This window comes from Podarcis liolepis (assembly GCF_965112155.1).
Source record: "Podarcis liolepis genome assembly, chromosome: 11".
In the NCBI taxonomy this organism is placed as follows: Eukaryota; Metazoa; Chordata; class Lepidosauria; order Squamata; family Lacertidae; genus Podarcis; species Podarcis liolepis.
The window spans coordinates 28,375,763-28,390,920 of NC_139565.1; the positions used below are offsets into that span (position 1 = coordinate 28,375,763).

At 41.1% G+C, this 15,158-nt stretch overlaps 1 protein-coding gene across 1 annotated transcript in view; it reads left to right on the forward strand.

The window, feature by feature from the left end:
• LIX1 (limb and CNS expressed 1) overlaps window positions 1-15,158 on the forward strand; it is a 47,362-nt gene that overhangs the window by 14,166 nt on the left and 18,038 nt on the right. Inside the window, exon 2 of the mRNA XM_083464636.1 lies at window positions 9,766-9,929. Coding sequence (XP_083320762.1) covers window positions 9,766-9,929 — 164 coding nt within the window. The remainder of the gene's footprint in view (window positions 1-9,765; window positions 9,930-15,158) is intronic.

Below are 15,158 nucleotides of genomic sequence, written 5' to 3' on the forward strand. Positions count from 1 at the left end.
CATTCATGGTGGACCATTTCCTATGCCCTGTTGTCTCGTGATCACCTTCCCACAACTTCCTTTTTCCATTTTTTAAAAATAAAATATTTCCTATTGACACACATTCGCAGGTGGGTGCAGGAGATTAAGTCTCCATACATTCAAAGCACATTTAAAGCACATGGCTTCTCCCCCAAAGAATCCTGGGAACTGTAGTTTATCCCTCACACAGCTGCAGTTGCCATCACCTTTAACAAACTACAGTTCCCAGGATTGTTTGGGGGAAGCCCTGTGCTTTAAATGTGTGTGGATGTGGCCCAACTACACAAGCTCCAGGGCTGGCTTTTGAAGAGCAAGCAGAAGGGTTTCTCCGATTTTAGTGCTGTGATGTTTCATGCCAATACTGGATATAATAGATACCCACAGCTGACATAATAGGACATCAAAACGTTTGGTGCCCATCGTCTTCCCTGCTGAGTTCAGGACAACCCTGAGACTAAGGTGGGGGGAGGGAGGAAGTTGACAGACAGTGGATGTGTTAGAAGCAGTAGTATTTTCTAGAAAAAGAGGTGCCAGAACTCACCATGACCCTTGTTCTCTTATACAGTGGTGCCTCGGGTTAAGAACTTAATTCGTTCTGGAGGTCCGTTCTTAACCTGAACTGTTCTTATCCTGAGGTACCACTTTAGCTAATGGGGCCTCCAGCTGCTGCCGGGCCGCCAGAGCATGATTTCTGTTCTCATCCTGAAGCAAAGTTCTTAACCTGAGGTACTATTTCTGGGTTAGTGGAGTCTGTAACCTGAAGCGTATGTAACCTCAGGTACCACTGTAATGGCAATGGAGAGGTGCCGGAACTGAGTTCCAGTGAGTTCCAAGAAGACAGACAGATGGTGGCTGGATGTGGGCAGCCTCCATAGACCAGCCTCTACTGCACAAACTTGTTGACCAGCTAGGAACAGACTCACAGCATAGACGTGCTCTGGCCCTTGGCCATTCTCTTTGCCCAGGCTTCCATTTTACTTTCTTCGTTGTTACATTGAGCTCCCAACATGTGTAACCTATGCACATCCTTTGTATAATAATTTGATATCACCACCACAATTCCTGTCACACTCATAGTTGAAGACGGTTGAGGTTTAACATGTTTTTTTTAATAAAAAAAACCCCTAAATATCAGCTTTCCCTTAATGGCTTTTAAATGGAATTGTTACGAGACCTGTGTGCATATGTATGTGTGTCCTTATTAGGGAAAGAGGAGTGATGGATGTAAATCTGGGCCCGGTGCTGTTTTAACAGGCCCTATCTAAAAATCTGAACTAGTTTGGAGGGAATACCCCCTCCATCAGATATAATTCTTTAAGGCATGTTACCAGTTCTGATATTATCAGAAGTCAAAGCTGGGAGGGGGCGGGGAAGAATAAGGAGAGAATATCAGGGGAAGTTTTTGGTGAATGTAAAAGCAACAGGTCACCTATCATGCTTCAATCTACTAGATTGCTTTGATGACTTTCAGCCATCAACAGCAAGTAGCAGAGCACATTAAATAAGCATTTAATAAAGTCTGCTGGTCTCAAGGGAGGAATACAACTTTAATTTGGAAAAACAATTCATTTCTTTGTGGCTTGGGTTTTCACCTTTGTTCAGTTTGTGTCAAAGCTTAATTCTACCATCACAGATTGAGATAACCATCTGTTTTCCATTTTAAGTTTTGGTTTAATTGGGGAAAGGGGTCTCCATGACCTTCTGAAAGGTCGGTCAAATCACTTTTTATTATTCCTATTATTTTACAGAGCCATTATATTTTCCACTTAGATCATCCATAGAAGTCCTTGAGTGAGAGACCAATTCAATATTTACATTCTATGATTCTCATAGAAAGCAGCTTTTCAGTATAGCTGGTCTATTAAAAAAAAAAGAATTTCTAGAGTGCCAATCACTACTTTGGAGGAAGACGCAAAATAAAGGCTCTTATTGAGCCCTTTCTGGGGAAAAAAAGAATTATAATGCTAGATTTATTGGTTTTCAGCAGCATCTGGGGACCTAATTCCCCACCGGTAGTTTTACATGCTACATTTTTCATCAACATGCAAGGCATTGTCTCAGGTTGCCCTCTTTTTTTTTTTTTTTTTTTTGCATTTTAAAAATTTTTATTAATCTTTCCATATATATACATTAAATCCGTGTTTCATACATCTCATTCTTTTGGACTTCCTTCAACGTCCTTGACATTCATTCGTATTTATCTCTTTATAACGCATTCCAATCTTTCGTACTGCCATTAGTACCATCTTTCAGACATTGTTTTCCATAAGCAATACTTCTTAGTGTTTTACAGTGCCTCTTTAAATCCTACTAGCGTTGTGTTTACTAAACATTTGTTCTCCAGATAATCCGCAAATTTTCCCCAGTCATCTATAAATTTTTGATCCTTCATATATCTAATTTTCCCTGTCAATTTATCTAACTCCGCATATTCCGTCAATTTTAATCTCCACTCTGTTAACGTTGGGCTTTCTTCCTGCTTCCACTTCTGCGCCACCACGATTCTAGCTGCTGTTACCGCATATTGGAAGATTTTACAATCCTTTCTTTTAATATCTTTTCCGACCATACCTAATAGAAAAGCTTCGGGTTTCTTTACAAATGTGTAGCTTAATATCTTTTTGATTTCATTATAGACTTCGTCCCAGAAGCTTTTAACCTTCCCACATTCCCACCATTGGTGATAGAACGTCCCTTCTTTTTGTCTACATTTCCAACATTTGTTATCTGTTTTATACATCTTGGCTAGTTTAACGGGTGTTATATACCACCTATATAACATTTTTAACATATTCTCCCTTAACAGTACACATGCTGTAAATTTTATATTCACTCTCCACAATTTTTCCCAATTCTCCAATTGAATATCATGACCGAGGTCCTTTGCCCACTGAGTCATCACTTTTTTGACTTTCTCATCTTTCATGTTCCATTCTAACAGTATTTTATACATACTTGACAGATTTTTCCGATCACAGTTTATTATCTCTCTCTGAAATTTCGATGTCTTTTCATCGTAGCCCCTCTCTTTCACTTCTTTTTTAAATATCTCATTTATCTGATAGTAACTCAGCCAATCGTATGTATATCTTTTTACCTGGTCGTATGGTTTAATTTTCCACTTCCCTCCTTCCTTCAATACCATTTCTTCGTACCTACCCCATTTTTTCCCCATATTGACTTTCTTTACACTTATTAACTCCACTGGTGATAACCAGTGTGGGGTTTTTGGTTCTAGTGTGTTCTTATATCTATTCCAAACTTCTATCAAAGGTCCCTTAAAGATATGGCTGCAAAATCCCTTATGTACTTTTATCTTATCTCTCCACAAATAGGCATGCCATCCAAATTTGTTCTTATACCCTTCTAAATCCAATAACTCTGTATCCTCCAACTTTATCCACTCTTTAATCCAGCAAAGGCATGCCGCCTCGTAGTACAGTCTCATGTCTGGCAGGGCGAAGCCCCCTCTTTCAGTGGTATCTGTTAATATCTTAAACTTAATTCTGGGCTTCTTTCCTTCCCAGACAAATCTAGAAATCACCCTTTGCCATTCTTTAAAGTTTTTTGTGCCCTTTATTATCGGGATTGTTTGGAATAGAAAAAGCATTTTGGGGAGTACCATCATTTTGACCATGGACACTCTACCCCAGAGTGATAATTTCATCCTTGCCCAAATCTCCAGATTTTTCTTAATTTCATTCCACACTGGGATATAATTATTTTGGTATAGGTCAATATTTTTATTGGTAAGCCAGAGTCCTAAATATTTAACTTTTTTAACTACTTCAATTCCTGTTTGTTCCTGTAATAATTCTATCTTGTCTTGGTCTAAGTTTTTAACGATCATCTTTGTCTTATTCTTATTTAGTTTGAATCCAGCTAACTTCCCGAATTCCTCCATCTCCTCCAGAATTCCCTTTAAGCTGTTTATAGGATCTTCTACCGTTAATACCACGTCATCAGCATATGCTTTAACTTTGTATTCGTTTGAACCTAATGATATTCCCTTAATTTGTTTGTTTTGCCTTATTGCGTTTAGCAGAACCTCCAACACCACTATAAAGAGCAGCGGAGAGAGTGGGCAGCCCTGTCTTGTCCCTTTAGATATTTTTATATCTTCTGTTATGGCATTATTTATTATCAGCTTCGCTTTCTGTTCGGTGTATATTGCTTTTATCCCATTCCAAAATTCTTGACCCACTTCCATAATTTCTAAATTTCTCAGCATGAAGTCCCAGGTGACGTTATCGAAGGCTTTCTCCGCGTCAATAAAAATCAGACTAGCTGGCTTATCAATTCTGTCCGATAAATATTCTATTATATTAATTATGCCTCTTGTGTTGTTTTTTATTTGCCTTCCCGGTAGAAAACCCGCTTGGTCCTCATGCATTATCTTCACTAATATTTTTTTAAGCCTTTTTGCTAAAATTCCCGCAAAAATCTTATAATCTGTATTTAATAAGGAAATGGGTCTATAATTTTTTACTTGGGTTGGGTCAGTATCTTGTTTTGGAATTATTGTGATAAATGCCTCCTTCCAGGTGCTTGGGATCTCTTTTTCCTTTAGGGTCTTATTCATCACCTCAACTAACGGAACCGTCAATATATCTTTCATTTCTTTATAGTAGCTCGCAGTAAACCCATCTGGGCCCGGGGCTTTACCTCTTTTCAGTTCCTTTATCACTTCCTCTGTTTCCTCTCTGGAAATGGGGGCATTTAACATTTCTCTTTGCTCTATCGAAATCTTCCTTACCATTTTCTCTTTTAAATATCTCTCTATTTTCCTATTGTTGTTTCTATCCTTATTCCTGTATAGTTGCTCGTAAAACTCCGCAAATCCTCTTCTAATCCCTTTTGGTTCAGTTATCTCTTCTCCGTTTATTTGTATTTTGTTTATTGTGTTTTGTTCCTTTCTTTTTTTGACTTGCCACGCAAGCCATTTTCCTGGCTTATTAGCAAATTCAAAATTTCTCTGTCTTAATCTTTTGATGTTCCACTCAACCTCCTTATTTATCAACATTGCAAATTGGGTTTGGAGGGATTTTATTTCCTGCAATATCCTTTCATTATTTGGTTTTTTAATTAGTTTTTGTTCACAATCCATAATCTGTCTCAAAATCTCCTTAGTTCTTTTTTCTTTATTTTTCTTTTTCCATGCATTTTGTTGGATGAGCAGGCCCCTCATGACTGCCTTACTCGCGTCCCATACCACGTTTATTTTAACCCCTTTATCTTGGTTATCTATGAAGTACTCCAATAATTTCGTCCGAATCTTTTCCACAAATTTTTGGTCATCCCATAAGTTATCATTTAATCTCCATCTGAAAGTTCGTCCTTCAACCCCCTTCATCTCCATTATTATGGGGTTGTGGTCGGAGATAATTTTGGCCTGTATTTCAATTTTTGTAGTTCTTACTGTTAGTTCATTTGATATCCAAATTTGGTCTAATCTTGACAGTGATTCATTCGGTCCTGAATGAAATGTAAATTGTTTCTCCATGGGGTGTCTCAATCTCCATATATCTACCAAGTTATAGTTCTTCACCATTTCAAAAAATATCTTAGGTAGTTTCCCTCCTTCTGTCTTAGTTTTCCTTAATCTATCTATTTCTGTTGAGACCACCCCGTTCATATCTCCCATTATTATGATTTTTTGGTCCATGTAGTCAAATAATCTCTCTTCCAATGATCTGAAAAATTCTGTTTTATTGCCATTTGGTGCATAGACTCCCACTATTATCATCATTTCCCCTTGCCATTTAATGCGGACTGCGATCATTCTCCCTTCCTCATCCTTAAATAGCTGGTGTGTTTCAATGTTATTTTTAATATATAATACTACTCCTCTTTTTTTCTTTTTATCGGAGGAGATAAACTCATTTCCTAACCTCTTATTAATAAGGATTTTCTTATGTTTACTGGCCACGTGGGTTTCTTGAAGGCATATGATATCTAAATTTTTTTTTTTTAGAATGCGTTCAATTCCATTGCGTTTTTTCTTATCATTCATTCCATTAACATTCCAGTTCCATAGTTTTAAAGACATATTATTTTAGGTGCTACTCTGAGTTAGGTGTTACTCTGTAACCTTTCTGTTTCCTCTCCTTCTTCCTCCTCTTCTTCTTCTTCTAGTTCTCCTCTACTTTGTTCTTCCTCTTCACCTAACTCTAAATCCTCCCTCAATCTAGATCTACCTTCTGCACCCTTCTCCTCTTCCTCTCCCACTTGGAGCTCTTTATATCTTCTTGTGAATTTTCCTATTTCTTTGGGACTAGTCAATCTTCTTTTAACACCTTTATAGAAGAAAGAGACCCCTTCCGGAAATTCCCATCGGAAGTCAATTCTATTCTTTTTAAGTAGTTGAACTAGTGGTTTATACGATTCCCTCCGTTTAAGCAGCCTTATGGGGATGTCTTTAAATAAAATAATATAATGCCCATCGATGTATAATCTTTTTTCCCTGTTCCTTTGCAAAACCAAATTTCTCATCTCTCTGTCTTTAAATGTAACTAAACAGTCCCCTGGATATTTCCTGGCTTTATTTGTTTTAATTTTCATTCTATACGCATTTATGATTGTTCTAGCCACATCTTCCTCTTCCACTTCCATCCACTGTGCTATTTCCTTCACTAATCTTTCTTTTATATTCTCGTTTTGTACTTCTGGAATTTGTCTCAATCTTAAGTTAGTCTCCCTCTGTTTTAGATCGTTCATTGCGATGGAGTCTTTAATTTCTTCCTGTATTTTGTTTAACTCTACTATCTCATTTCTCAATCTTTCCTCCTCTCGCTTCATCTCTTTCATTTCCTGCTTTGTCTTTTTTAGTCCCTCGTCCACTCTTTTTGAAACCTCTTTAATCTGTCCTTTTAGCTCGCTTACTGTCTCTTCAATCTTTTTGTCCATTTTTCCGATTTTGTTGTCCACCTGTTCCAATTTTGTTTCCAGATTTTTTTCGCTTTGTTTTATTTCTGCGAACATCCTCAGTATTTCTGTCCTAAATTCTGTTTCTTGTTTTGAAGCTCTCCTATCAGTTGGGGTACCTCCCTCTGCCCCTTTCTTCTGCGTATGTGACATTGTCCTTAAACCTTGGGAATTCCTTTTATGCCGAAAAAAAATATATATGTAAATGTATTCCTTATAGTTAAACTATTCAGCTTTCAATTAACCCCCAAGAGGTCTTAGTCCCTCGGGATAGTATAAACCTTCTTAAATTTAACCACTTGAAGTAGTCACTTGAAGTAACAGAGTCTGTTTCCCCAACCAAAAAGAAAAATAAATAAAAAGAAAACTATCCCTCCCCTCCAGAGATTTTAAAGAGGTTAGTTAGGTCCACCAACCAGATTCTAATTACACTCTTCCCGCCTCAATTCAGACTCTTCCACCCACTCTTTAACAACCACTTTAACAACCACTTAGCCTGTGAGAGTCTGAATCTCCAGTTAATCTTTTCCAAAGTTTAGGTGCAATGCTTAATTTAGTCCAGCAGGGGGAGTCAGTTCTTAAGCAGAGTTCTTAAGTGTATAGAGAGTTAGTCAATTAGTCAGTCAATTAGTCTTTCCTGTTTGTGGTTTCACACTGTTCACACTGTTCTTCCCCCGTTCCTGCCTCTTTCCGTGACCCAAATGTTAAGTCCAAAAAAGATAGAGAAAGTATAACAAACGTAGCAGATAAAGAAAGCTCCCAAACAGCGATACAATAGCAAACGTGATTCCAAATGTCCAAAGAGTAGTCTTCCCTACTCCCGGAGTTTTCTTATAAACCACTTGGCGTAACGTCTCACAGGAGTCTTAGTAAAAGTCCTCTTAACAGTAATCTCCTTTTGTCTTTTTTTATGTAGATTGCTCTTTGTAGTTCTGTGTCTCCGTTGCCATGACGACTAAGTTTTTTTCTAGTACCGCATTTCTCTGCCCTCCCTCGATTGTTTCCCTTTCCCCTCTACAGTGGGAGAGGGTCTAATTTCAAAGTGAGTCAGTGGGGGAGGGACGGACAATGTAGCCACTAGCAGTAACTTACTTTCTCCTTCGGCTCTGCAAACCACACTGCGTCTTTTCCCGCTGAAGACAAGCTAACGCTGAACTCGGCTGTTTCTCTTTCTTCTCAGATACTTCCTTAGGCTCTCCCCTTTGCAATTTCCAGCATTCTTTCTGCGTATCTGAGTTTCTTTGTATCGAGGGCAAGGCGCTTAGCCTGCAGGCTCGAGGCTTCGCTAATTCGCCGCTGTAATGGCTGCCCAAATTGCCGTCTCTCGTTCCGTCGCTCTCTTCGCCTTTATACAAAGGCTACCTGACGACCAGACGAGTGACACCTTCGCACTGCTGGGCACCAAGACCTCTGGATACCCTCCAGAGGGTTAGCGGGAGTTTTGTCGCCCTCAAAAACTCCCAATTCGGCCGAAAAGCTAGAGCTCTCTCCGGAGAGACAAACCCTCGCCTGCAACCGGATCTGCGCCCGCCGGAAGTCCCCAGGTTGCCCTCTTTAAATGTATCAGCCATTTGCCAGAGGCAAGCCATCCCATTTGTGCCACAGATTTAAATAGACTTTAGTCAATGTTTTGTTGCATGCCAACCCCCAATCCCTGAGTGGTGTGAGATTCTAGGGGGTTCCAGGCACTCACCCAGGGTCTGTGTTTCCTTTTGGAAATGAGGCACAGAGGAGACTGCAGTGTATTTATGATATATGGTTTATTTACACACACATATACAATCTGAGCCTACGATGGAGGGATTCACAGTATTAAAAGCACCCCAAGAGGGTCTTGCTTCTCCCATAGGTCCAGTCTAGGATTCAAACAGACATCAAACATTGTGCTCTGCCTGCTGCTCTGCTTCTCTGTCACATAACTCCAGGCTCCCTACTCCAAGCTTCTGGCTCACATTGCTTCTCCCTCTCTACTCTCTACTCTGGCTTTATCTGTTGAAGCAGGAGCCCCACTCATTTGCTGCTGAATTCATAGTCCACACACGTATGGGAAAATAAAGCCACTTCTCTCCCCATTCCATGATAAATCACCTGAGATGGACAGTGATGTTCCACCCATTGGCTCTACCCCAACCATCACATCCTCAGGTCTCCCTGTCCCACTCACCACATGTTGGGAGCATGTTGGTGCAAGTTTCCAGGTCATGAGGAGAGCCTACACATGTTTATCGGTTTACCCATTCTGTTTATTTCTCCAACACATGGGTACCATGGGAATGGCGTCAGGACAACATGGGTGAGATCAATGACTGATTTCTCCCACTCATGATATTGTATATGTGTGATGTATATTTATTAACACCTGAACAAGGCTTAGAAATGTGTTATTTAAAAGGGTTATATATAAATCCTAGGCAGGGCTCTGTAGACAGGATTGCAGCACTGCTTCTCTTCGAACAGAAGTGAGACCAGGAAGGGAGACTGGGCTGTGTTTAAGGGAGCAATGCATTGTTAGTTCATTAACCATGAAGCCAACACAAAGTGGCCATTTGTGTCTAGTCTTGGACAGCCAAAATCTATGACCTTTTCAGTTTGTGGATTAGGTCATCAGACTTCAGCCTTGGAAAACAATGAATTTATTGTACATCCAAATTTAATCTGTGGCTTCCTTTGCAGATTTTTCCCCCATGTTGACATCAATGTAAAGTTATAAAAGACATCCATCATTTTTTAATGCAGGGTTGTAGTTTCATTCCCATGCAAATGGAGATATATAGAATCGTGGGTTATTACTAATGTATTGTCATTTCTCTGTTTTGGCAGTGAATGTTGTAGCAATGCTTCAGGAATTCTGGGAGAGCAAGCAGAAACAGAGAGGTGTGTTTTCAAGTGAAGGCACAGTGGTCTACGAGTCACTAAATTCTCCTGGGCCTCCATTTGTGAGTTATGTTACCCTGCCTGGAGGAAGCTGCTTTGGTAACTTTCAGGTAAGAATATACGCTGATGTATTTTAATGAAAAAGGACTCTGCTGAAAGTAATTCAGTCTGCCATCATGACTATCGCTCTCTCTGTCATAACACTAGAACTTTGGGTCAACCAATGATGTTGGTTTGGAACCAAAGGAAGTTTTTCTTCACACTATGCACACATTCAGATTATGTCTGGGCCCCTCTACCGACATTTCAGGAACCTCCTGTCAAGAGATCCATCAGTGGGACAAAACAAGAGTATACTGATGCATCCCTAAAGCAATTTCCAACTCTTTTAAAAATTCTTATCTGTCTCCACCCTGAATTACCCTGTGTCCTGATCCCCTGGCCTACCTGGCAGATGGTGTGCCAAGACAAAGTCCCAAGTCCAGAAGCCAAGTCACACAAGCCAAGTCCAGGAAACACAGTCTGGGGTCAGTCCAAGTAGTCAGGATACAGTCTAGAGTCAATCTCAAAGTAGAAACCCGTGAAGGTCCAAGGAGAATCCCAGGCAAGGTCCCTCAACATGGGCAGTTGAGCAGACACAGTACCTCAGCTCTGCTTCCTTCTTATCCTGTGTCTGCTGATTGCAGCATCTGGGCTTGATGAGGCATGTAACCCTCACCTGCTTTCAGATTGCCCCAGGTGAGGAATCATATGCCTCCTTCCCTGTCTGGCCAGCTAGTGAACTAGGCTGCAGGCCCTGGCCTTCCTCTGTTTCCTGGAGTGCCCTGTCCACTGTTCCCTACGTCTTAGGACCAGCTGTGTTCATGGGGACAGTGAGGGGTCCCACTACTCAGCGGGACAGTGAGGGGTCCCACTACTCAGCTTCCTGTGCACTAGCCCTTGCTTCCTCATCATCGTCTGTCACCCATGAGTATTTTCTACTGAGGTCCAGCACCGAGGGCCTTCTGGCAGTTCCCTCACTGCGAAAAGCAAGGTTACAGGGAACCAGGCAGAGGGCCTTCTCGGCAGTGGTGCCCACCCTGTGGAACACCCTCCCATCAGATGTCAAGGAAATAAACAACTTTCTGACTTTTAGAAGACATCTATTTAGGGAAGTTTTTAATGTTTGATGTTTTCTTGTGTTTTTAATATCCTGTTGGAAGCTGCCCAGAGTAGCTGGGGAGGCCTGGCCAGATGGGCAGGGTATAATAAATTATTATTATTATTATTATTATTATTATTATTATTACTACTACTACTACTACTACAACCTCTCCTCCCCCATCCCCACCTTGCTCCTGGGTGACCCACTCCCAGCTGCACCGCTCACCAGCATCCTTTTCCTCCTCCCCGAAATATTGCCAGTTCATGACACCATGTTACTGTATATTGGGAGCAATGAGAATTCTACATTCTATTTCAAGAAAAATGCCACTCTTACAAACAACAGAAAACTCTTAACCAGAGAAGTCCCCTTTTGAAATCTGTGCCCCTTGCCGTTTTTCTTCAGTTACTCATTCTAGGCCTTCTGTATGTTGTTTTTAATATTTCTTTATCTGGAATATTTATAAACTGTTATAGCATTATGAAATACCATAGCGGTGTACAAAGCAATAAAAACAGAACAGATAAAATAGTTCTGAAATCAGATCTTGCCCACCCTTCTGGGAAAACCTGTAGAAAGTTTTCAGCGTCTGAGGAAATGTAGGCAGTGTCAAGAGTCTGTCTAACTTCAGTGGCTGGTGTGCATAGGAAGCGCTCAGAAGTGCAGTCAGCAGATTTAATTCAAACTGGGTAGAATTTCTTGAACTGGCAAGGTATTTTTAAATGCTTCTAGTGAGACTGGGCTGCCAAAGTTAGTTTCCCCCCCCTATTTTACTTCTTAAAATATTATGTGAGAGAGAATTTGTGGTTAAATGTGGTGTGGTGAATTTGCTGTATGCTTTTTATAAAAACATCTTACTATCTTCTATGCCATCATCGCTGCATAATAGTTCTCTTTGGTTTGCCATCGCTTCCAAATACGTCAATAAGCAATCATTTCTATTACTCATGTCACATAAATGTCTCCCTTGTGCATTCCAAAAGAGCTTATAATGCGCTTTTAATGCTTTTTGTGTACATGGGCCATCCATTATGTTCAGCCTCAGTTATCAATACTTGTGCATCAATACCAACTTAGCTCTAGTTGTGGTAGCTGTCCAAGAGAACATTGGGCAAGTTACATAGGATTGAGCCCATCTTCTCTTTGGATGGGTCCCTCAAAAGCTTTTGTAAATTGATCCCTCCCAGAAGATCGTCAAAAGGGAGCAGATGGGTCTAATTGCAGAGAGGAGTTTCCAAAGAGTAGGGAATCAAGCACTGGAAATGTTTAATACAGATTCCATATGAATTGTCCCGAACCCCTGGCAGAAAGTCAGTATTTCAAGTCCAAAGTCTAGGTCCAATGGTCAAGCCACACAAGCAAAGAGCAAAGTCCAAAGGTCAGGAAGCAGTCCAGGGTCAATCCAAGTAGCCAAGTCTGAAGTCCAGCAGTCAGAATACAGTCCACAGTCAAACTCAAAGCACAGTCCTATAAAGGGCCAGGTGCATCCAAACCAAGATCCATCAACATGGGCAGTTGAGCAGACACAGCACCTCAGCTCTGATTCCCTTTGGTACTTTGCATGCAGATTGCAGTATCTGGGGTGGATGAGGCATGTGACCCTCACCTGCTCCAAGCCTAGTCCAGCTGAGGAATCACACCCCTCCTCCCAGAGCTAGAGAGCCCCACCTAGCCAGCTAGGGAGCTGGGCTGTGGGCCTTGCCTGCCTCAGCCTCCTACGCTGCTTCATATGCCTCAGAGCCTGCCATGTTTATGGGAACAGGGGCCCCTCTGGCTCTGCAGATGGGTTCTGCTGCTCTGGTTCCTGTGCATTGACCCTGGTCCCCTTGCCATCCTCTGCCACCCTTTGAGTACTTACCTCCCCATCCTCTGCTTGCCCTGGTGCATCCCAGTCCTGGCTACATCCCCTGTCAGGGTCCTCTTCCTGCTCCCCATCATACTGCCAGTTCATGACAATACTGGTGGAGGATGGGGGGATGACGTCGGATGATGTCTTTGGGTTTCCACCAAGCTTGTGATTTTGTATATGTAAGATGGGAGTTTCTAGTAGAAGGGACAACTGAAGTGCTTAACTTTGTTAAGTTAATGGCGCTAGCTGAGCCTACTATGCATCCTTCTTCATATCTGAAGAGCTGATTGCATATGGATGTGTTGCCATGACAACAGGTGATGCTCTTTTAGGAAGGAATAGGCCTCTCCTCCTTCACCTTTGCTGGAGGCTGTGTCATATTCTGGGTAGAAAAGCAACAAGCCAGGAACTAGTCTGGTCTAGACCGCTCTGGAGCTGGAAGCTGGTTAGAGACAGAAGCTGGACTTGCTCTCTGTGCTGAACGCGCAGGAGCCCCTGAAGTTGCCTACAGCTCAGAGTTTGGGATGCATGCAACAATACTTTACCTGAGAGGCATGCTTCCCATCCATAAAATTCTGGTAAGTTTAATAACTTGGATCTATAAGATAAAATTCACAAAATAAAAAGTGCACAATCAGCCAACAACCATATTTGACTGGTTCCTTAGCCTACTAGTCGCAAACCCTATCTGGCTTCTTCTAGAATAGAGAATAATATACCTTTAAACTTATTATTTGCTTTGGCTGAGATATTGGCATCTTTATTTTTGTTCAATTTGCTCTTTGCTCAGCGATGTGTTTGTGGCTCAATTTCAGTATTGAGCAGTGGGCAATTTTAATTTTGCAGAAATTTAATGGATTTTTCACAGGCAGGTGAGTAGCTGAGCTACCTACCCCCACCCCCACACCTGCCAGGGAATAATGCAATCCTCTGGCCTACACGAAGGCTTAGTGCTTGTGAAGTATGCATCAAGATATCTACATTTTCCTGGTGTCCTTTGTATCAGGATGTCACAAGCACAGCCATTCATGAAAACAGTACTTTACTTTCCAGTTGCAGCAAAGCAGGGCAACTTGAGGCCTATCTGATAAATTTCTGGCTCCCCTTTTCTTGAACTCTGATGTCAACCCACTCATAACGCTAGCAGATGTTTTTGCTTTTCTTACCAATAGGAATGTCACTGCCCAACTATTCATTTCAATATAGTGAAATAGGTTTAATACATCTTTAATTAACAACAAATGAATCCATATAACTTTTTTTTAAAAAAAGTATTTTTTACATATGGGGATTAAGCTGGGGGGGGGGGGAGGAATGCCTTAACCACCACTTGACCAATACTATCGTAAAGATAAATCCCCTGTACTTTGTCAAAGTTTGAACGCACCTGTGCTGGATGTCAAAGAAACATATGATTTAGGCTAAGTCTAGATATTGTGCCCCCTAAAAGCTGCTCCAGAGGATTAGGAGAGTCCCAGGATATATCATTGGATGTGACATTGAGGAAAGGGGCTTGTAAGGGGAATCTTCTAGCCTTTGTGCCTTGGTTCACCCCCCAGCAAATGCTTGCTGGGGCCCCAGAAACATGTTTTAGTTATGCATAGACTACAAGGACTTGTGATGTATAACTACCACCTCACTTAGCTTTGCAAGCAATTCCCCATTTATGTAGGCGATTACATTCCAAATGGAGAATCACATAAAATGTGGATTCGCCATTAGCTGATGGGTGGGGAAGCATTTTCCCCACCCCGTTTGGCTGTGTGAGGGAGGGCCATGCTTTCCTCCAGTTCGCGGTATATACAAGGTTCAGACATCTTGCTGTGCATTAGAAAAACATCATGATTTGAAAACAAACGCACTGCTCACCTGAGAAATAGAGAGAACAGTGAAGCTATCATGGAATAATAAATCTGTGTACTGAAAACAAGGCAAATCTTGCAAGAGATATTTACGGAGGTATCTCACTGCAGATTACAGTTCCTGTGACCAGACGCATGTCAGGTAAGCAGCAGCAGACTCTTATCTATATCCTAGTTCCTATTATCTATCAATCCTAGTGATTGATATAAACCTTTAGAAAGGGCCTGTGTTTCATTTTTACTATCGCCCAATGCAAGGATGTTATTGCAATATTATTCATTTGTATTAAGTTGTTTTCCTTCTCCTTGCCTGCAACACATCCTCCCACACTTGCAAACTACCTAGCCCCTTTCAGCCTTCTGAAGAGTCATCCAAAACTGCAAAAGGAAATGGTGTGCAAACTATGTTTAAACTAGGTACTTTTAACTCCTTTTATATAAAGCTCTGCAAACTTCTGAGATATGCAGTAGGGTTTCTAATATA